This window comes from Lycium barbarum, chromosome 3 (assembly GCF_019175385.1).
Source record: "Lycium barbarum isolate Lr01 chromosome 3, ASM1917538v2, whole genome shotgun sequence".
NCBI classification, from domain to species: Eukaryota; Viridiplantae; Streptophyta; class Magnoliopsida; order Solanales; family Solanaceae; genus Lycium; species Lycium barbarum.
Window position 1 is genome coordinate 132,699,289 of NC_083339.1, and position 22,044 is coordinate 132,721,332.

The 22,044-nt window shown below is 36.2% G+C and overlaps 3 protein-coding genes across 4 annotated transcripts; all 3 read left to right on the plus strand.

The window, feature by feature from the left end:
* The first annotated feature begins 293 nt into the window (after positions 1 to 293).
* Positions 294 to 3,966, plus strand: LOC132632625 (plant UBX domain-containing protein 10-like). Its single transcript, XM_060348621.1, has 4 exons — positions 294 to 1,891; positions 2,815 to 2,988; positions 3,076 to 3,369; positions 3,625 to 3,966. The coding sequence occupies exons 1-4, from the start codon at positions 1,283 to 1,285 to the stop codon at positions 3,850 to 3,852; spliced, it is 1,305 nt and encodes a 434-aa protein (XP_060204604.1). The 5' UTR covers positions 294 to 1,282; the 3' UTR covers positions 3,853 to 3,966.
* A 5,350-nt stretch (positions 3,967 to 9,316) lies between these two features.
* Positions 9,317 to 16,337, plus strand: LOC132632626 (cleavage stimulating factor 64). 2 transcript variants are annotated; one of them, XM_060348623.1, is made up of 10 exons: positions 9,317 to 9,567; positions 9,759 to 9,837; positions 10,806 to 10,980; positions 12,120 to 12,153; positions 12,307 to 12,527; positions 12,835 to 12,912; positions 13,892 to 13,927; positions 14,261 to 14,692; positions 15,198 to 15,497; positions 15,820 to 16,337. In XM_060348623.1, the coding sequence occupies exons 1-10, from the start codon at positions 9,531 to 9,533 to the stop codon at positions 15,949 to 15,951; spliced, it is 1,524 nt and encodes a 507-aa protein (XP_060204606.1). In that variant the 5' UTR covers positions 9,317 to 9,530; the 3' UTR covers positions 15,952 to 16,337. The 2 variants fall into 2 exon arrangements, with proteins under 2 accessions (XP_060204606.1, XP_060204605.1); XM_060348622.1 differs by having other exon boundaries at positions 9,321 to 9,567; positions 15,814 to 16,337.
* A 525-nt stretch (positions 16,338 to 16,862) lies between these two features.
* On the plus strand, positions 16,863 to 21,641 carry LOC132632627 (CRAL-TRIO domain-containing protein C365.01). The gene is made up of 6 exons (XM_060348624.1): positions 16,863 to 17,226; positions 18,103 to 18,255; positions 18,800 to 18,946; positions 19,721 to 19,873; positions 20,334 to 20,456; positions 21,259 to 21,641. Exons 1-6 carry the CDS (start codon positions 17,089 to 17,091, stop codon positions 21,334 to 21,336), a joined length of 792 nt encoding a protein of 263 aa, XP_060204607.1. The 5' UTR covers positions 16,863 to 17,088; the 3' UTR covers positions 21,337 to 21,641.
* Positions 21,642 to 22,044: the final 403 nt, after the last annotated feature.

A 22,044-nucleotide genomic window follows, 5' to 3' on the forward strand; every position in this document is an offset into this window, starting at 1 on the left:
TAAAATCAAATCAAGTCATTAGTTGAGTTTTTTCTCAATTTGGTTTGAATTATCGGTGTGATACGATTTATCGGTTTATTTTGTACAACTTTAATTCCAAATATATGGATCTCGCTGCTTCTAGTAATGCTTCCTAATGTTCCATGCGTCACATTGACTGATGTAGAAGCCCATCTTGATACACAGTCCACACGCAATCCAAAACAAAATAATGCAATATCAATAGCTACGTGTCAGACCCTATTTCCTTTTCGATGTTTTATTTTATTCACTTATCTTCTACTAACTCACTTATGCACTTCTTTTTCCATTTTTCTGCAAAGAACTTTCATACTTTATTCAACTTTAAGATATTTGTATGCATAGTCCATGGACAGCTTTAGCTAATAACATTAGTCAATCTGAACTTTGGCAGATCATTTTTTTACTCCTTTTGAACACTTCGTTCCTCGAGCCCAACTTTCCACCAGCCTATAATTCTTGTTCAAGTAAAGTGTAATACTAGTATGAGTGCCTTACCTATCCTCACCATAAAGGAAGAATATATGTGTTATATTTCTAGTGCTCTTGGTAAATAACAACACTTTTTGGTAACCATCTTAATAGATAAGCTAAAGATCAAAGGAGTTTAAAAAAATGTTATAGTCATGCTTTAATCGTTTTCTAGTTGTGGTTGTTGATCGGGAAAGGAGTATAGTGAACTACTTTGGAATCTAATCTTGATATGGAGACAAATAAAATGCCATATTCTTTTACCAAGTATTATTTAATTTCTCTGTAGGCATTATCTTCCATATCAACAGCCTCTAACATAGCAAAATAACTCTATAAATCCACTCTCCTGTAATAAATGACCTAGTGCCTGTGACAAAAGATTGCACTATCTATTCTCAGTACAATTTATCCTTCTTGAACTATGTAGAAGAAGACAGGTGAAAAATTCCTGAGAAAATATTCCCAGAATTACTTTTGTTAAAGTCTGATAAAAGCAAGAATTTTTCAACAGTGATTATGGCCAGCTGATTTTGACCAACACCAAGAAGTTATATCTCCCTTAATTTGATTCCTTCTTTTCCTTTTTCAATTTAACTATTTAGTGTCAAAATTTACTGACCACTAAAGTCTAAAGGTCCTAGTCCTCCCTTTGATTCCTTGGATTCCCCTTAAACCATACAGCTTCATTTCACACTTACAAGACTCACTCTTCCCAGTTAAGTTTCAAGATTCGACCTTTTCATATACATAAGGGCACAACACAACACAACACTGTTCTTGAGCAGTGATGTCTTCTTCAAGTGGAAGAGCAACAGGGCAATCCTACAATGGTATTGTAAGAAGAATGGTGAATCTTCCTCGTAACATTATGGGTGGATTTTCAAGAGTAATGGATCAAGGAATGGACCTAATGGGAATTGGAGGAAGAAGAAATCAGCAACACCAATTACCACACCCAAATTCCCCTTACCAACACCCTTATGAATTCCCTTTTCAAGATCCACTTGATTTCCCTACACAAAATTACCCACATGACCCTTCAATGGTCCAAGAAGAATGGGCATTTTTAACCACTTTTGAGCAGCAATATGGCACTGAACATCCATTTTTCTATGCCTGTAAATTCATGGATGCACTAAAGATAGCTAAGGATGAGCACAAGTTCTTGTTTGTGTACTTTCACTCTCCACAGCACCCTTTTACACCTTCTTTCTGCAGTGAAACATTGTGTTGCGACCTTGTGGTACAGTTTCTTGATGCAAATTATGTTTGTTGGGGTGCACTTGCTGATAGAGGAGAGGGTTTGCAGATGGCAACAACTTTAAAGGCTTCAAGTTTTCCTTTTTGTGCCCTTGTGGCTCCTGCTCCTGGAGATAGCATAGCTGTGCTGCAACAGGTTACCTAGAGTTTATTCTTTGTCATTTTAGTCTATTTCTTATTGCATTGTCCACCATTTTGTACAGCCAATCGTGTTCTTCAATTTGGAATGAAAAGAGGAGTAATAAGACCACTTAAATCAGAATAGCATTCACAGAAATGTTCTAACATAGAAGAGATATATTGTGTCAAACCTTATAAATTATAAAAGGAGACACATCTCCTAGAAGGGGCCGTTGGCGCAACAGTAAGAGTTGTTGTCGTGAGGTCACAGGTTCAAGTCGTTGAAACAACCTGGTAAGGCTGAGTATAATAGACCCTGATATGTTCCAACCATTCCAAGGACCCCGTGCATAGCGGGAGCTTAATGTATCAGGCTGCCCTTTAGACACGGATCCAAAAAATACTAAGAACAAAAGTTTCCCCTGCTTTGATTGATGAAATCAGACTTAAGATATCCATATAGTACTGCATTTCAAATTAGAATTCAGGGAAAGCACCTAACATATTGTAAAAAGCAAAACCTACTGCCAGACTCTCTTCATAATGTATTGATTCTGAATAACAACGACATACCCAGTGTATTCCCACAAGTGGGGTCTGGGGAAGTGGTGTGTACGCACCCTTACCCTTACCTTGAGAAGGCAGAGAAAGGGAAAGACAGTAGTGAAGAAACCATATAAAAAATAATGATGGAAAGAACAGTACCAACAACAAATAGTACGACTACCGAAGCAAAGAAAACAACATCCAATGGTAAAACCGGAGAATAAGATAGTAGGAGAGTATTGATTCTGAAGAGTGAATAAGAATTATCCTTTATGTAACATGACTTAGCATTGAACTTATGTACCGGTACTCAGTTTGGTGATCAATTTTTATGAAGTAGGTGAATGTTTAGATGGTCCTTATGTAGTCATTATTTTTACTTCCATTGAATAGTTGGAGGGTCCAGTCTCCCCAGCTGAATTAGTGGAGATATTACAAAGAACAATGGAAGAACAAGGATTGGCTTTTGGCAGTGGAAGGGCCAGAGAGCAGGAAAAGTTAAGGGCGGATCGCCGACTAAGAGAAGAACAAGATGTAGCTTTCATTGCATCTCTTCAGATTGATGAGGTCCATTCTGTTTATTTTATACTTGCTCTATATTTCGTCTTATCAAGAGAAAGCTGGAGATCAAACCAAATTCCTTGATTTTTTCAGGAGAAAGAGAAACTCAAGAACATAATGCCCTTATATCGGAATTCAAAACCAGAACATGTCCCAAATAAATCAAATCTAGAGAAACCTAAACAAAATCCAACTATCCAAACTAGCAAGCAAAAAGAAGCTACTTCTGCCAAAGTAACCATGCAAAACCCTTCACTATCCCAACCTAGCAAGAAAAAAGAATCTATCTTTTCCAAAGCAACTATGCAAGATCCTACACAATCCCATTCTAGTAAGGAGGAGGAGCCTTCCATTGCAAGTACAGGAAAAAATGCTCCAGTGACTCAGGTAATTGCACAGTATTATATTTCTTGGTGTTGCATTTGAGTTTTAAGTCATACATATTGACCACGTAGATTACACAATCAGGTCAATTAAGAGGTAATTGCAAGTATCTCTATTTATGAATAAGCATGATTGGTAACTTAGAATAAATGGCAACATGTTAAATTATACTGTCAGTGTATATATCTTAAATCCGTGGCATGCTGATATGTAATGTACCATGCACGGATACTCACTTTTCTTGATGAATTCGTGCAGATTGCAATTCGATTTCCTAATGGTGAAAGGAGGGAGCAGAGCTTCTCATCAACAGACAAGATTCAAGCAATTTTTAGACACATCGATTCACTAGGGTTGCCTGGAGTTGAGAATTACAGATTGATCTCAAATTTTCCAAGGAAAGTCTATGGTGTGGATCAAATGGGAGTGACACTCAAAGATGCAGGCCTTCATCCTAAAGCAAGCCTCTTCCTGGAGCTTCTTTGAAGTTAGAATTTTACTCGTTGTAGCATGAACATATTTCGTATCATACTCTGTACCAAAGCTTATATGACTGTTACTACGCGCAGATTATATATTATGATTAGTACGTTTTTACTCTCTTTGGACTAGATAATTCTCATGTCATTTACAAGAACGATGATTAGAGCAACAGGTGATGGTGTTGCCTTTTGAAGTCAGATATGAGGGGTCACATGACATTTAAAGTCAGGGCGGATGCACCGTTGCAGCACCATCCAAGTTTGTCCGATGCGGAGCATAAATTTATGTACAAAATTTTATTAAAATTGCAACAAATAGAAAGTTTGAACCCATAATAATTAATTACTATACTGAATTCAATGTTAAGAACTTTAAAGGTTAACCCATAAAACATTTTTCTTTTTGATCCGACATAAAACGTTTCTATTTGTGCGCCATATCCATTTATTGCAAAACAACAAAAACTAAATGATGGTAATTTGATGTGAAAGTATTAGTTAGAAAATTTTCATCTTTCTTTCTATTCTTGAGAACTATTATTCGTTTAATTGCTCCTACTTAGTAAGGCCAGAATTGCTTTACTTGCAAATCAAGTTACCAACTTTTCCTTATATTTCAAAACTTTCTAAAACTTGAAAAAATATTGGAAATATGACTCTATTCCTATTTCTAGACAAACTAGCTAGGTTTTTCAAGTTACCGTATGGTTTCCTTTATTTCAAAATATTCTGAAACCTGGACAATTTAGGAAAACGTGGGATTCCTATTTCTACACAAACCGGGATTCTCAAAGTCTATGCTTTACACTGCTTCAAGAACTGACCACCCACACTCTTGTGTTCATTTAAGTGAATTTACACTTTGTAATACACAATTTCCTCTGTTTCATCACCCCACCAAAAATTGAAGATGGAGAATCTAAAAACCGCCTATGAGTTCAAAGTTGAGTACTCGTTCCAAGTTTGGACAGACGATTTTATCCTTCCGAAGACGATCAACTTGAAGAGCACTAATTGTCCTAGTCCGTTATTCATAATCGAACTTCGAGTTCAAGAATTTCTTCAATATCTGCCAAAGGGCAGGGATTCCATAGTGCAGGAACCTCTAGGTCCATATACCGTGAAATCTTTCTATTTGCCGAGTAATGTTTTGATTCATGACGATATTGCTGATGATAGCATTGGCGAAATACTAAGCTCTGTTGGTGTGCCCTCAATGCTGCCAATCATCCGAGGAGTCTCTTCCTTTGCTCGGACCATGATGTCTTTACCTGCCAATTTTGGCCGCCCTCTACTACCTATTGTTCTCGGCATTGCGGTTACTAGTTGGGATCCCAGAGACCTGGCAATCGCGCACGAGAGAAAATTTGACCTGAGACAGGAGATTGAGGAGGAGGAGGAGGAGAAGGAGATACAGGGTTTGTCTTGCTCCGTTTTTAGGTTTAAGGTATAGTGTTGAAGCTTAGTATGTAGCGGATGGGGAAGAAGGACTTCATTCTTGATTATTTTCTTGGTTTCAACCAATTTTATGTAGAGTGTAAGGCAAATATGATACTATTTTTTATATATAGGATGTAATACGCAGTGTTACCTATTTCAATTCAGGCTTGCTATTTCTAGTTCATCTTTTCGATCAAAAGTTTGTAGTATCAAATATTTAAAGATGCATAAGTTACCTGATTTATTTCATGCAATCTCAATTACTTTGGTTGTGATGATGTTACATCTTTTTAAAAGATAGACCATTAACTATAGACAAAATATGTTAACTATGAGCCCGTTTGGATTGACTTATAAGTTTCTTATAAATTGCTTATAAGCTGTTTTCAGTTTTTTGAGTGTTTGGTTGACCAGCTTAAAGTCATTGTGTGCTTAAAATAAGCTCAAAAAAATAATTGGGCCAATTTGACTTAGCTTATGCAGCTTATAAGCTGAAAACAACTTATAAGCCAAAAAAATAAGTTAGACTACCCCAACTTATTTTTTTTAGCTTATAAGTTGTTTGCAGCTTATAGGCATAAGCCCATCCAAACAGGCTCTATATATGAATCCAACAAGGGAAATACTATTATTTTCTTGAATAAAGAGGTAATAAAAGATGCAGCCCTTTATCCTATAGTAGAGCTGTCAAAACGGGCTGGCCCAGCCCACGCAGGCTTTGAAATTTGGCTGACCAGGCCGGGCTGGCTCACCATTTTAATGGGCCTTAAAAGAGCAAGCCCAACCTATTACTACGTGAGCTGCGGGCCTTGCCGGGCCAACACACCCTTTTAAAAAAAATATTCTTCATAATTCTTTAATTTAAATTCTAATTTAAAAATGCTAACATAAATATTTACAAGACAATATTGCACGGTGTTACTACTTGCTAATCAAGTCTCAAATCCACAATAAAATGATTCTAATAATGCTTATTAAGTTTGGTTTCAAGTAAAATTTTGATTGTATGACTTCAGTATGAAATCTCTACCATCATATGCAAATATTTTGGATACAACTGAACAAGAAAATGATCTTGTAAGCCAAACATTCAGTGATAGTTTAACTGAATAACTTTTGACATTGTTAACACTTAGCATATTATCAATAACTAATATCACTCGAATCAAATAGAGATATTAATAGCAAACTAAACAGTTAATGAGTAGCAATATAACCAGCTAAATAGGAATATTAACCTAGCATTGTTCTAATGGATCTCAATAATATGCAAAATAAAAGACAATATTCCATTCCATCCATTTAAAGTAAAATAAACTTCTCAAAGAAATTTCTACAACACTTATGACGTATCCAACACCAGCACATCTGAATCTGCTTGTGACAAGGTTATCTTAACATCTTCACTTTCTTTATATTTTTTTTGTTAGGCCCACGAGCCGGCCCAACCCACGCGCGCTCAAGCCCATGAGCCTGGGGTTAAAAAGCCTCATTCTTAAATGGGCTCCAAAAATTCAAGCCCAACCCTATCAAATCACGGGTTGGATTGGATCGGCCCACGGGCCTTAACCCATATTGACAGCTCTATCCCAAAGCAAGCCTCTTCCTGGTCCAGAGCTTCTTTGAAATTATAGTTACTCGTTGTAGCATGAAATATGTCATATCATATTCTTTACCAAAGCGTAGAGGATTGTTACTCGGGCAAATTATTACTACTATGTAGTATGATTTATTACGTTTTTTATCGTTTGGACAACGTGTATTGACATGGTTGAGGTGCTGGGAAATATAGTGTACGTTTAATGTTGTTTCACATCCTGGAGAATTGAGATGAAACGATTTTTACATAAATGGTTAAATTTGTGATGGTGTGATAATTTTTAAATTTTTATTGTTATGAAGTAATTTTTTCATCAAAGCATAAGCGATCAACTTTCATAGTTTCTCTTTGGTTACAATTTGTCATTTCTTATTCAATTGCTACATGGATTACCAATAACATTAAGATAAAATGAAGCGGCACATTTGGGGCAATATTATGAAATTTTTCATATTTATATATATTACGAGAGACGAGTTCAGCCACAAAATCAACATTGGTTTATTTGTCATAAACACAAATTTTTGTAATTGAGATTCAAACTTATGTCATATATTTTTATCAGGTGATAAGAGAATAATTATAATATTAACCAACACGTCGGAGTTTCAAATTACATCAAACTATAGATATTAGTAAATAACATTTATATTTTCAACTTGCCAATATAGGGATGGATCTTACACATATGCTTTTGTTTGTACATACAAATATAGAATAAGGGTGATTGGCGGTAGAAGTAGACGTAGAAGTGAAAGTAGTAGTAGGGGGATAGAAAATAGAAGAATAAAAGGAAATTAAAAACTCGAAATCAGGGAAAAGAGTCAAATTTGCCCCCCTTTTTTTTTTTAAAAAAAAAAAGAGTCAAAAAATTCTATACTATCGAAAATAGTTCAAATATACACTTCGTTACGCTATCAGTTTAATTAAGACCCTACCGTTATATTATGGCACAAATATACCCCTAATTTAAACGGAAAAACCCGTGGCAACTCAAGAATAAAAAGACCTATCCCCAATATTTTACGCATTACCTTACCAAATGTCATTATCCGACCCAATTCCAAAACAAAGTAAAGCATTCACACCCCTAAACCGAAAGACGCCTAATTAAGAGCCTGTTTGGATTGGCTTATAAGTTGTTTATAAGCTGTTTTCAGTTTTTTTTAGTGTTTGACTGGCCAGCTTAAAGCCATTTTGTGCTTAAAATAAGCCCAAAAAATTAATTGGGCTCGTTTGGTTTAGCTTATCTAAAGCAGCCTATAAGTTGTTTCCAGCTTATAAGCTGTTTTTTTAGGCCCATCCAAACAGGCTCTAAACCGTGAGGAATTCACGCCCCTAAACCAAGACGAATTCATCAGTCAAATAATTCTCTCAGTTTCTCTCTTAACATTCTACTTTGGAAGAACTTCAAAAGGTGTTATAAATTGTCATTATTGGTTTTTTTTTTTTTTTTTTTTTGTAGTAAGTATGTTAGGAGTAGTAAGAAGAAGCCATTAAAGAAGCTTTCCGAAGCTTGTATTGTATTTTTTGGGTATGAGTATGGTTTTTTTAATTGGATACCGAGTTATGAATTGAATTTTAATTAATTAGGGTATAGTTTAAAATAGGCTAATAAGATGATGACACGTGTCTCTCCGTTAAAATAAGGAAAATAGTTTTTTTTGTGCGGATTGCCATTCAAAAGCACTGGGCTTTAATTTTTGCCCCTCAAATTTGAAATCTTTAGTTTTTGCCCTTTGCCTAAAAACTCATGGGATCTGAGGTCGAAATCTCGCTCAGACAAAAAAAAAAAAATTCACAAGGGAGGTTGCAGGTAAACTATGCCTGATGAAGTGCAAAACTATGCTTGAGGCCTAACTTTGGCTTGCAAAACTATGCTCGAGGCCTAACTTTGGCTTGCAAAACTATGCCTGAGGCCTAATTTTGGCTTGCAAAACTCTACCTGCAGGTAGAGTTTGCAGGCAAACTATGACTGATAGCTTGCAAAACTATGTCTGAGGCCTAACTTTGACTTGCAAAACTCTGCCTGCAGGTAGAGTTTTGCATTCAAAATTCTGCCTGAGGCCTAACTTTGCTACAAAACTCTGCCTTGCGAGTTTTTTTTTTTTTTTTTTTGACTAAGTCAGGGTTCCAAACCTCGTGATATTAGGCGAAGGGCAAAAATTAAAAACCATCAATTTGCTGGGCAAAAATTAAAAACCACCCCAAAATAAGGGCATTCCTGCGAATTTCCCAGGAAAATATAATGACAGGGATATATTTGAACCCAAAATATAACGAAGGATATATTCAGCATAAATGATCCTTTTTCCGTTTTTTTTTTTTAATTATTATTATTATTATTATTATTATTATTATATATAAGAACAAGAATGGCATTCTAATTACTAGTAATTACCAACCCCCAACGAAAGTTAGGAGTAGTAAGTAAATTAATGGGCTGCCATGATCCGATCCGCCTGACCCGTTTCCGTTTCTACATTTTTTTTTTCCCTGGTCAGTTGCTCGACCTGGGTCAATGCTTAATCCCAATTTGAAAAGGAAAGAAGAAAGGAGTGAATGAGCGGGACATGAATGAATTATAAGAGGGAAAAGATGAAGCTTATAATTCATTGGAGCTTCTTCACCTTGTGATTATTATGGCCACTTCTGATTCTCAGCGTCGCTGCGTCTTTGGTTAGCATCTTTTTATCTCTCAATTCTAATGTAATTCCACCAATTGTTTCTTGCAAGTTGAAAGATTGAATCTTTAACTCATTGGGCTTTCTGGGGTTTGGTAATTCGATCCAATTTATGTATATGTATGTATTAGTAGTGCTAGTAAGATGTTAGTAGGTAATTTGGATTTATTTTTGTGGATGATGTAGTTGGGAATATACCATATGATGCTACTGAGGAACAACTAATTCAAATCTGTGAGGAAGTTGGACCAGTTGTTTCCTTCAGGTTAGTTCTTCACCTTCTCCACTTATTTTAACTCACAAATACTTTTATCTTTTCTTTGTTTTATAATTTACTTAGTTGAAGCAGCTGATTTGGTTTTCCGTAGCAGGACATACAAGAGTTTGTCATATTTCAAGTGCACTAACTTATCTAGTATATGTAAGAAAGGGAAGATAGTGAAAAAAAAAAAAAAAAAAAAAATATATATATATATATATATATATATATATATATATACTCTTTTAACCTTTACATCACAAATTTGGTGTTTCATAATGCTGATTATCACATCCCTGTAGATGTTAGATTGCTCATTGAGGATTTGAGGAGGTGACTAATGGATAGAGTGAACTTGAGAGCTAGAAAACCTAACATCATTTAGGGTGTGTTTGGTATGAAGGAAAATGTTTTCTTGGAAAACAAGTGGGTTTCTTACTTATTTTCTAGTGTTTGGTGAGTAAGCAAGAAAAATATTATCTCAAGAGCATTTATATGTAATCTAGCAAAACACTATGGGTGGGGGAGTGTGGATTTGGGGGGTGGGATGGTCAAGGGGAGGGGTTTGGGGGTGTTGGTGGGTGGGGAGGAGACAATGAACTTGGAATGTCACTTGTGGAACTTATTTTCCCTACTTCCATTAGGGAAGTCATTTTCCTCATTTTTAAGTAACTTGTTTTCCTAGAGAAAATGTTTTCCAAATTTTTTCTACCTACCAAACATGGGAAAATTGGAAAACATTAATGTTTTCTTCCATACCAGACACACCCTTAGTATAAAAATGAATGCTTGAATCTTTTACTGCAACTGGTTTAATAGTCAAGAATTTTAAAGTTCTGTTTAGAGGGCATTATGTGGAGGATAAGGAGACTCTTTTTCATCTGATAGGAGATAATTTCATCGCCCTTCTTCTTTCTTGCTTGGATGAGTATGCCTAGCATTTCTCATCTTTTTTTCTCTGTTTTTCCCCTCAGATTAGTGATTGATAGAGAAACTGGGAAACCAAAAGGTTATGGATTCTGCGAATACAAGGATGAAGAGACTGCCTTGAGTGCTCGTCGCAACCTTCAGGGGTACGAGATAAATGGTCGGCAGCTAAGAGTTGATTTTGCTGAAAATGATAAGAATTCTGACAGAAATCGTGAACAGGTAAGATATTTAGACATCATTAGCCATTTTTCTTATGTGTATGTCCTTATCAAAAATTACTTTAGTGTGTTTCTTCCACTAACTGTTCTCTTAATTTCTTGTCGCTGGATTGAACAGCCATTTTCCTGCTTATTTGAGCTGCATGTCTCAACCAAAATGTCCACATATATATATATATATATATATATATATATATATATATATATATATATATATATCAAAAGTTATTGGTTTTATACTACTCAATGAATGGCTATTTCAACATAGTCATGATTGTGCTGGTGGAATTATCGAATGATTAAATTTCATACAAGGTGGTATTGGCATTACATTAGGTTCTGTCGGAGATGAACTTCTTCTTTCAACATTTACGCCACTGGCTTTCACCCTGGTTAAAGACCATTAAAGTTGATATTTTATGCTTTAACGTTCTAGCTACCTAATCCACATATCACGGGATGCGCTCTTACCACTAGACCAATGCCCCGGGGTGCTACCCGAAACACTATTGGTCAGTGTTAATCTTTTCCCCATGGATAAGTACTTCTTTTCCACATAGGCAACTACTTCTCATATCTTCTATTGCTCCTTGCCACATAGCAGATGCTTTATGTTTTGCCGCCAAACGTAGCAGCAACTGTCCTGTTTGCACCCCAAATCACAGTTAACTACTGAATAATTTCAACCCGGTTAACTGGATAATGAAGGTTCTTGCTCATGTTAATGTGTAAACTTGAGAGTCAAGGCCAGCAATCTACAACATTCAATTTTTCATTCTTTTTTTTTTAATCAAAAAGGTGCAATTTTACCACTTCTATACTAAACTTATGTGCGAATCCTTTAACATTAACAGTCATGCCCAAATGGAATACAGTTCCTTGATTAGGATGAAAGGAGCACTTCTTAATATACCCTTCTTGATGAAGATGGTGGAAGCATAAATATTCTGAGAGAACTTCATGTGTGAAGTATTATCATTTTTTTCTGGACATCAATTTTTCCGACTCAAGCAATTTTACTTTATTGAACCCACCTAGTGAGGAAAGAGAAAAGGAAACGGACTTATAATCTTGAGATACTTCTTTTCTCTCATTTTTAATAAAATCTATTCAATTGACCATGTTTGTCTTTTCTGACAGGGTCGCGGTGGACCTGGCATGGTCGCGAATGCTGGTATGTTTCAACTTCACTTCTGCTTTTCACCCTTTCTTTTCCAATAGGCAAAAGAGAGGGGGGCATGAGATTCATATCAGCAGTAGCAATTGTTTCTTTCATTTTTCCTTTAGAATATTAGAATCTAATTTTTTCTATGGTAATGTCTATCAGATCCCAAAAAGCACATAGGGGGACCAGCTGTCCCCGTGGATTCTGCACTTCAGCAACCATTAGGCATGTCGGTAGCTATGACTGCTGCAGCCGTTATGTCAGGAGCTCTTGGAGCTGCTCAGAGTGGCAGCTCATTCGGTCAGTCTGGAGTAGATCCTTTAACACTACATATGTCCAAATTGTCTAGGAGCCAACTGAATGATGTTATGTCTGAGTTTAAGGTCAGCATGTTGATTAAATCCTTCTCCCATTTATGATATTTCTGGTTCTTGAATATTGCTGCAAAATTATAATATGAAACAAACTTGGAATATAAAAAAAAATAAAAATTGAGTAGCTTTCAAAGACGCTCTGCTAAGTTATGCTAGACGTAACCGAAACAATACAAACTCCTCATATGGCCAGAGGTATAAGAATTAACTAGCCAAATGGTCTTATCCTGGCAGGCTATTTCCTTTATTTACAGTGTCAATCAATGTATGTGATCCTCATAACTGCTTGACATGATTATTGTAATTTTGATGACAGGCGATGTGTTCACAAAACAAGGAACAGACACGCCAACTGCTGCTAGCAATTCCAAATTTGTCAAAAGCTCTTTTTCAGGTATTGACCTATGGTAGATGCTTAATGTATTTGCACCTTTCTGCTGTTGTTAGCTTTTTTGCTATTGCTGACTACTCAATAATAAAAACAATCATCTATTTTTCATAGTTGGTGACCCCTTAGATGTCAATATAGCTTCTGTGCTTATGTTATCCATTACTGCAGCATGGCCAAGCAGCCACTTAAGGCTTCTGAAACTGCATTTACAGTGTTTTGTCCTTGGCTGCTTCTTTCATCAGTATTTGAAAGTCACAATTCAAAACTTTTTGCTAGATATGGGCAAATGAATCTGTATACTAATGTAATCACATGGGGGCCTACCTTATCAAAAAAGAAAAAAGTTGTAAGAGTTGGGACTATGGGAGAAAGTTAATATATTGGAGCCCTTAAAAATATCTTCATTATCCCTCTGAACAAGGGCCCACTTGATCAAACACTATCCCTCTGAACAAGGGCCCATTTGGACAGAATTTACAATCATTATCTATAAATTTTGTTAGAGGAGTGACATCAAACATATGATTTTAATTGATCTGAATTTCAATTTTTATCATCCTAAGATGCAGAGTAGAAAGCCATAGTCAGGACATGCATTTTCTGTATAATTTCACTATAGTAAGTGTGACAAAGAAAAGAAGATATCTACATTTTTCTTACAGGTAACGTATTGAATAAATAGCAATTGAAGATACTGCTGCTATGATTTTTTTTGTACTGTGGATAAGCTCGCAGTATCATCACAACCATGACCTTTACTTTTCCCCGAGCACCTGTACTGTATGCTTATTGTTTTGGATGTTTTCCTGCATTGCAAATTGCATAGCCATTTTTATTTTCTGGAGTGCTGAGCATGCTTTATTCAACATGAAGGGGATTGTATTACTAGTTCTTAGCTTCAGAATAGCAGTGTTGCTTCTTTTTACATTGCATGATTATTGAAATCACATGCTTACAAGTTTGTATTTGTTTGCCAATGCAGGCACAACTAATACTGGGAATGGTAACCCAACCAATGGTTTGTTCACTGGCTCAACATCCTCTCTTTCTCTCTCTCGCGCTTTCTCTCTCTATATATATAAGCTGTCAAGTGGTGTCTATTCTAAATTCCTATTGCTTTCCTTTACTTTGTTGTTCTTTTGAGTTTGATTTCTATCATTTCGGTACCAGGTTAAGGATTGTTTCTATAATCCTTGCCTAGAATTTATTTGAAAATCAGCACACACGCACATATATATAGCCTTTTCTTCCTTTTTTGGGGGACATTCTACTGCTGCTGCTGTTTTTTTTTTTTTTTTTTTGAGGCATCAGTTTGTCAAAGAGCAACACCTAATATCTTTGAAATGTGCAGTTGCAGACGCCAAATATTCGACAAGCTGCTGCTCCTCAGCTGCAGCCATTGTTACTAGATAGTCAGCGAAGTCAACAACAAGCAACTCAGTCTCTTCCTGGGTTACCCCCACTTCCCCCAAATTTGCTCCCTCAGGCACGGCCTCAGGTTCAACTGGCGCAACCAGGGCAGAACCAAGTTTTGCACAGTCAGTTTCCCTCGCCTTCTAGAATCGGTCCACCAATGCAACCCCAGGTCAATGTGTCAGTTAACCCACCAATTCAGGTGGGAACTTCCTCTGCTATAAAGCAGCAAATGCAGCCGCCTTTCTCACAACAAGCTGGGCCTGTTGCATCTACGAGTTTTACATATAATAATCAGCTGGGGACAACAAATACAAGCTATCATCGTCCTCCGTCAATGCGTCCCCAATTATTGGAACAAGGTTTTCAGGTGCCTGTCTTTCTTTACTGTTAGTCTAGTACTGCAAATACAAGAACAGCAATGGCGAAATATAAAATCTATGGAAACATTAGTTTGAAAGTTGTGAAAATGAACTGATAAGGTCAATATGACTTACTATGGATGATTGGCATGCTTTACTGGTTGAGTAAGTAATTATCCAATGAATAAATTTACCTTAGGATTTAGGAAGGAAGAGAGCTTAAATATTGGGTTCTCTTAATAGCTTTTGGGTGAAACGAGAAGATAACTAGCATCTTATGCAGAATGTCGCTTTATCTTTGATAATACAAGCTCTGCTCCTCACCCCTTTCTGCTTCATGAAAATTTACTCGATATGACTCCCAAACACAATGAAAATAGGAAGTCCTTAGGATGGTTTCTATATGGAACAGTATGTGGAGACTTACTTTTAGTGATGTTGTACTTATGTCACTTCCAAAGGGACATCAATGTGATCATGTATAATTTTTTTTTTCTTTATTTTGGTTAACAGGGAAGCCCTTCAGCCATTTCTGGTGTCTTGGATAATATGAATAAAGACTCTCGACGACCCCAGGCTCCTAATAATTCATCTTTGATTACCAGACCAGCTTACCCTTCAGGTTTGCCTGAGGAGAAGAGAGGGGCATCTAATAATCTAGATCTTCTGAGTCGGCCATTGAAACAGGCAAGGCTAAATGATGGAATAAGTTATGCCTTGCCTGTTGCAAGTGTATCTACGTCCCTGCCAGGACCCTCGACTCAAGTTTCAGTTGCAGCGGAAGTGTCAAACCCTGATAAACAAGCTAGTCAGGTAATTTTAGAGTGGTGCTGTGTCTTTTTATCAATTGAAGAAACTTAAGACCGATCAATTGCAAATGAAAAGTGAATTTAAATGCTTCTACTCCCATTTGTTTTCTTGTTTGATATATTGATCTGAATTGCCTAACTAGTACTTCGGGTGCAGTCTGGTACAATCCTGGATGTAAATATATTAAATGCCTTTTTAAAATTATTTTTTCATAGAAGCAACTGATTGTTTAGATTTGGTACTATATTTAGAATCATGCAGGATGTAGTTATAATATGGTGGTTTAGTTAGATGAAGATATGTTTTTGTTTTTCAACAGGTGCAGCTTCCCTCGGACGTAGAGTCTGCCTTGCTGCAACAAGTACTGAGTCTCACTCCTGAACAGTTAAGTTCACTGCCACCAGATCAGCAGCAGCAGGTCATTCAGCTCCAACAGATGCTTCAGCAGCCAACATAGCCAAACTTTAATACGCGAAGAGGACCTCAGAGCTCAGATACGCCTGCAAGCTTAGCCTCTTTGCCCCTCTGAAATATTTGTGCAGAAGGGCATGTTGTGTCTTGGATCAATTTCCATATTGTAAAGTGATTGATTTCAGAAGGATCTAGCATAGGATTATAAAGGCACTAGAGTGTAACATTCATGTAACGGTTATGAGCAAGTTGTTTACAATATAAATGAAAGAAAGAGGGAAGAATTTTGTGGCTCCAGTTGTACTCTAGCATTAGATATTTAAAGAGAGAATTTCTTCATTTTCTATTTGCCCCAACTATGTTTCAGCTACAAACTCTTTGCTTAGTTGCTTAGTTTTTTGTTAATGGAATTGTGTCTCAGTTTTGCGCTTTTATTGCGATATCAAATCTTTATTCCTATTATTTTTGTTCCTAGAAATGCGATGTCACTCTTTTGATGACTTTATAAGGGAATAACTTTTCGTAATTTCAAGGTCCCTCGGCAGAATGCTTTTTGGAGTTGTCGATAATTCTTTTGTGAAGGACGCTCTGTCATATATAATGAGAATTTTCCGCACCTCATATTTTTAGCACATTTTCCAGCTCCTGTTATCAAATTTGTGGACAATCAACATTATTAAGGAGGAAAAAGAAAAGGCAAAGTAGAATATTATTCAGTTACTCAAGCTAGAGGTGCAAGGTTTGATTCCCAGTCACGACTTCTCCTTCCCTAAGTTGTCATTCAAACAAGATAGCACAACCTCCGTTTCATACTAGTTGATTGGACACGCAATTAAAAAATAATAAAAATTTAAAAACTAAAATGTTACTAAATATAAAAATGAGACATTCTCTTTGTGACAAATTAAAAAAGGAAAAAAAATATGAATAAATTAGGACTTTTGAATATTACTTTTACAAAAAGGACAATATAAGTGAAGAGAAGAGAAAGAAAAAAAAACATGGCAAAAGATAGCTGAGCAAGATCAGGTGGCACCTTACCTCACCCGCCGTAACGACATAACGTACTCGAATCCTATTTGCCCCTCCTGTTTCACCTCTCTTTCCATATATATAATTACTCCAATTAAAGAGTAAACGTCACCTAATTCACCCAGATTAAGAGAAGATCACAAGTTGAGCAATGGCATTCCAGTTGGTTTTTAGACCTCCACTAGGTCGCCATCTTGTCAAAGCTACTCTTGTTGCCAATAAACCCCATGGATATAGCAGCTTATGTATTCGGAATTGCGTCGCAATAGACCCTCAGAAATCCCAAAAGGTGAATTTTACTGCAATCTCTGTTAATTTCCAGAGGAATTGCGTCGCAATAGACTCTTTTCTTTTAACTTAAAAGTGGCTCTTTGTCATGAACTTTTTTTTGTCTTTTTATTGAAGTTTAGAGTTCACCCAAAATGTCTTTAGGTTTTTGCAGTTAATGCAAAAGAATGATGTTTGGATTACATAATTTTTTATGCTTTCAGTTCTTCAACAAGTCAATTTGCTGGTCTTTATTTGCTTTCTTGAGCCTTAACTATCTATTTAAAATTGTTAGGTTTGCTAGAGAATACAGACCATCTTTCACCTGTTACAAAGTAAGAGTACATGTAACTACTAACATGTCATCTTAGAAGTAACTCTTTAACAAGTTTCAAGTTTTACTGATTTCTAATCAATGATTTTCGGTTGTCTATCTCTTCAAAAACAGTTAATCAGTGTGGTTTTGGAACTTCTCTTTTCCTTTTCCCAACTTCTATAACCTTTAATTCATTAAAGACAATCAAGATCTTGAAATTTATGAAAATTGGTTTGAAGTAATTTCAACCCACAAGGTCATGCTGAATGTGTATCCCAACTTTAGGACAAACTATAGAAATGATTTTTTGCCTCAATAAGCGACTCTATGAAACATTTCGAGTTCCTCATAAGTCAGTTCCAGGATATTAGGAAAGCACAGATCATGATCTACTTAATTTCAGCGGATAAGGAGCTCCTTTTAAATAATAAGTCTTAGTTAAGTACTAGATAATAAGTCTTATTTAAGTACTAGACAATCTGTTTGCTACATACCATCTCATGAGTGATGACACCATGTAAGCACTTCTTACAAAAACAATGTTGTGATTAAATCTGATGGAGCCACATTTGAACTTTGCAGTTAGTGCTGGATGTAAAGGAGAGACTTGAAAAAGAATATACTGATCTCCCGGTGGGAAGAAATGGAAGAGATGATGAGGAGATGATTTTATGGTTCCTGAAGGATCGCAAATTCTCTGTTGATGATGCTGTTTCCAAGCTGCATAAAGCCATTGTAATTATATCGTTTATGTTACTAGAATCATCGCGTTAATTTGACTGCTATACTAGAACTTGATCATTGAAAGGAAAAAAACATATAGCTACTCTCGTTTGGATTAGCACAGCATGATATCTGCACCCATAAGGCCTCATCTATCTATCTTTACTGTTTTCAGATTTACTTTTCCTCCTTCCACCTGGTTTCCTCTGCCTTTCATTTGACTTTTTCACTGTGTCAAATTTTATACCCAACTTGAAATTTCTAATGCTAAATTTACCGTAAGCTACTAGAGGTTTTCTCAATGAAACATGGGACACTGGATGGCTAAGATTACTATCAATGTTCCATTACCTCATGGAGATGAGAAGAATGGGAATATTGTTCCTCTTGCCTGCCAGTTGACTTGTTTCAGTCTGTCAATTCTTCATTTCAATTATCTCGAAGTTACTTAGAAGCTGCATCTGAGTCGTATATTTGCAATGATATAATAGTTTCTGTAAGATTCAAAGTAAGAAGAGTCACTAACAATGATATATCTCCCAAACTTTCATATCAGAGATGGCGTCGTGAATTTGGTGTAAAAAATTTGTCAGAAGAGTCAGTTAAAAGTATTGCTGAAACTGGAAAAGCATACGTGCACGACAATTTTGATGTCTATGGAAGACCAGTCTTGATAGTGAACGCATCAAAGCATTTTCCTCAGGTAACAATGTGACTCAGCTTATCTTAAAACTACATTAGTAACACTAGAATTATTTTCAAATCTTCTTAAGAGTAAATAAGGATAGCTTTTGCTGCACTTTTGCTGTTTGCTTTAATTCAGAGAACCAAACTTTGAACCCATCCCTATTTGACTAATCAGAATTTCTGAAGTCATACATTCCTGATGTCACATTTCATTGTTTTAGTACAAGCTTGAAGATTATGCTTTGTATTTTAACTAAAGCGAGTGACATTAAAGTGTTACTGATGTCAAAAACAAAACATGCATTTCTACTTCCTCCTAGATATTTCATGCGATTGGATTTTTCTGTCATGAAACTTTTGAATTTTGACCCATAGCTAGATCTAATTCTTTATCTTTATTGAAGTTCTATTTTTCAGAATGCCTCCAACTTTGTACTAACTGAAAATATAAAGCTTATCTATCTACTATAGTTTCTTAAGAAGAAGAAAAGTGTTTCTCGTTAGCCAATGTGGGAGATTCAACCCCCCGCCCCGCCCAGATCTGGACATCTGGAGCATGGACAATTTAATATGGGGCCCAACATCGGAAAACCATGAATTGGGATGGTATTGAGAATATAATAAAATATATAAAAGTGTGCTCTCTCTAACAACTTATGCCTTTAGATGAGATGGTCACACATTTCAATAAAAGCAATGTTGGAATTGGTGATTTCTTATGAAATAAAGTTTTTCCCCTGTAGATCCTGTTCAGCAGCTCTGATCTATACACTAAAATTTGGTGCCACAGAAGCAGGATCCTGATGAAGATGAGAAGTTATGTGTCTTTCTAATTGAGAAGGCATTGAGCAGACTTCCCACTGGCAAACAAGACATACTTGGTATAATTGATCTGAGAGAGTTTGGAACGGAGAATGCAGATCTTAAGTTCCTTACTTTTTTGGTAATGTGCTCTGTAATTGCTCTTTTACATTTCTTGCATGATTTATCTCCCCGTGTTTTAGTTTAGGATGATTTGAGTCATAAGGTTTTCTATCTTCTTTTTCTTTTTTCTTGTGTGACTAAACTATAGAGGCCTTTATCAAGTAAAACTTAACTTTCAAGATGCTGATACATCATGAAACTTTATGTTTGAGAACTTCAGCTTGAGAAACTTAATGATGTTTCTCTTGGTGTTCCTATAAATAACACCCTCATACACCAGCTTCTCTTGATTTTCACAATAATCTTTGTCAAGTGGGTCACTAACGGGCCTATAGATGCTTCCTGGACTTGCTAATGTCATCTTCTGTACCGTCTCATTGTGTTTACTTGAATTTTAGTATATAGCACATAGCAATTTTCGTCAGAATCTTGAACAGTTTAAGTCGCATGCTGATTTCTCTTTATTCATTCTGGCACAGTTTGATGTTTTCTACTACTATTATCCAAGACGATTAGGTCAGGTTCTTTTTGTTGAAGCTCCTTTTGTGTTCAAACCGCTGTGGCAGCTTGTCAAACCCATGCTCAAGCAATATGCTTCATTGGTAAGAATTTTCATACTATACTAATTAAGGAGTTAATTCTTTGCTGACTTCTCATATATATATATATATAGTTTCTGTTTGAGTTAAAAGTCTTATATCCAAAAGCTTGACTTATATTCTCACTTTATAGTAAACCATAGTTCATTATGATTTCGTTTGAAGAATTACACAATGTTTTGAAGTTATTTCCCCTTTGAATCAGCTCTTCATGATTGCACTAATGCCTGTGTTTAGACAGACACACTGAGAGAGTATATTTACTGCCTGTAACCTCACTTTTTAAATCTTCAAACTCTGCTTTTACCCTTTATACAGGGAGCCTCGAGGCTAAAACAAGCATGAAATATCCCTAGATAGCACCTTTGATGCAACAGTCTTCAGTTTCTCACAAGTTCCATTTCATGATTAGTTTAGAAAAAAAAAAGGGCAGCCCGGTGCATAAAGCATCCCGCATTAGCAGAGTCCGGGGAAGGGCCACACCCCAAGGGGTGTGGATGTAGACAGCCTACCCTAATGCAAGCATTAGTGGCTTCTTCTACCGTTCGAACCCGTGACGGCGTGACCTATACGTCACACGAAGACTTCACCGTTGCTCCAAGGCTCCCCATCCATTTCATGATTAGTTATTTCTATCATTTGAGCCTTTTATGCTTTGCCATTAATAAATTCTACAATAAAAGAAATAGCTGTTGTCTCAAATTCTGATTACGTAATCTTCATGTTGTCTTGACAGAACAAAAGTTCTATTTTTTCAGCTGCTTTTATATGTTATTTGCTTACACTTGTATTTGCAATTTCAAAGGCGAGATTTTGCTCCGGAAAGGAGGTCAGAGAGGAGTATTTTACAGAAGAGACAGTCCCGGCTAGTTTTAGAAAATGAAGACAGGAGCACTTGTTACCCATTCGCACCAAGCTTTGATACACGGGAAGAATATAAAAGACTGAAACTCGATACACAGAAGCATTGTCCAAGATAACGATGACAAGCTCAATCTCGGGATGGACTTATGAAGTTATTGGGTTCTAGTATTTTCAGTTGTACATGAATGGAGAAAGTCACTTTCCTCTAAAATACTATGTTAGAGTTAGCGTCATTTACGACAGTAATGGTGTATCAAAATTAGCTCACACAATCTACTTGGTTTGATTCATATACAATAAAAATCACCTTAAAAGTTACTGTGATGATGCTCCCAGGGCTCTTATTCAATGCTAAAGGTCGTACAGGGCAGGATGTGTGGGAGATCCGTGTCAGTATGTCCCCAGTTTGAATCCTGTTATGAACCAAGTTTGCTATTGAAGTTGAGAAGGCTAGAGGCGAGTCCATTATCCACTGAGTTTGGAAGTTTGTAAACACCGAATATCTCGGTCACTATAAGGGTAAAAGATCACTCAGTGACATAGGGCAAGGTACTTGTGTGTATCATTTGCAACTAAGCAAAATTATTCTCACTTACTCCATCGTTTTTACTCCATGAGCTTTGGCTTGATTCCAAATTCTCTAGTTCTTCACAGAAACTTCAAATGTCACATCAGCATAAAGTTTGAGAAAATAGCCAATACAGCTCATTTGTGATGAAAAAGGAAT

Excerpts from the sequence above, each read along its gene's own strand:
- LOC132632625 (XM_060348621.1), top strand. The coding sequence starts at position 1,283 with ATGTCTTCTTCAAGTGGAAGAGCAACAGGGCAATCCTACAATGGTATT. Across the intron at positions 1,892-2,814 it reads GCATAGCTGTGCTGCAACAG|TTGGAGGGTCCAGTCTCCCC; the intron begins GTTACCTAGAGT and ends TCCATTGAATAG. Across the intron at positions 2,989-3,075 it reads CATCTCTTCAGATTGATGAG|GAGAAAGAGAAACTCAAGAA; the intron begins GTCCATTCTGTT and ends TGATTTTTTCAG.
- LOC132632626 (XM_060348622.1), top strand. The coding sequence starts at position 9,531 with ATGGCCACTTCTGATTCTCAGCGTCGCTGCGTCTTTG. Across the intron at positions 13,928-14,260 it reads GAATGGTAACCCAACCAATG|TTGCAGACGCCAAATATTCG; the intron begins GTTTGTTCACTG and ends TGAAATGTGCAG. Across the intron at positions 15,498-15,813 it reads CTGATAAACAAGCTAGTCAG|GTGCAGCTTCCCTCGGACGT; the intron begins GTAATTTTAGAG and ends GTTTTTCAACAG.
- LOC132632627 (XM_060348624.1), top strand. The coding sequence starts at position 17,089 with ATGGCATTCCAGTTGGTTTTTAGACCTCCACTAGGTCGCCATCTTGTC. Across the intron at positions 18,256-18,799 it reads CCAAGCTGCATAAAGCCATT|AGATGGCGTCGTGAATTTGG; the intron begins GTAATTATATCG and ends CTTTCATATCAG. Across the intron at positions 20,457-21,258 it reads TCAAGCAATATGCTTCATTG|GCGAGATTTTGCTCCGGAAA; the intron begins GTAAGAATTTTC and ends GCAATTTCAAAG.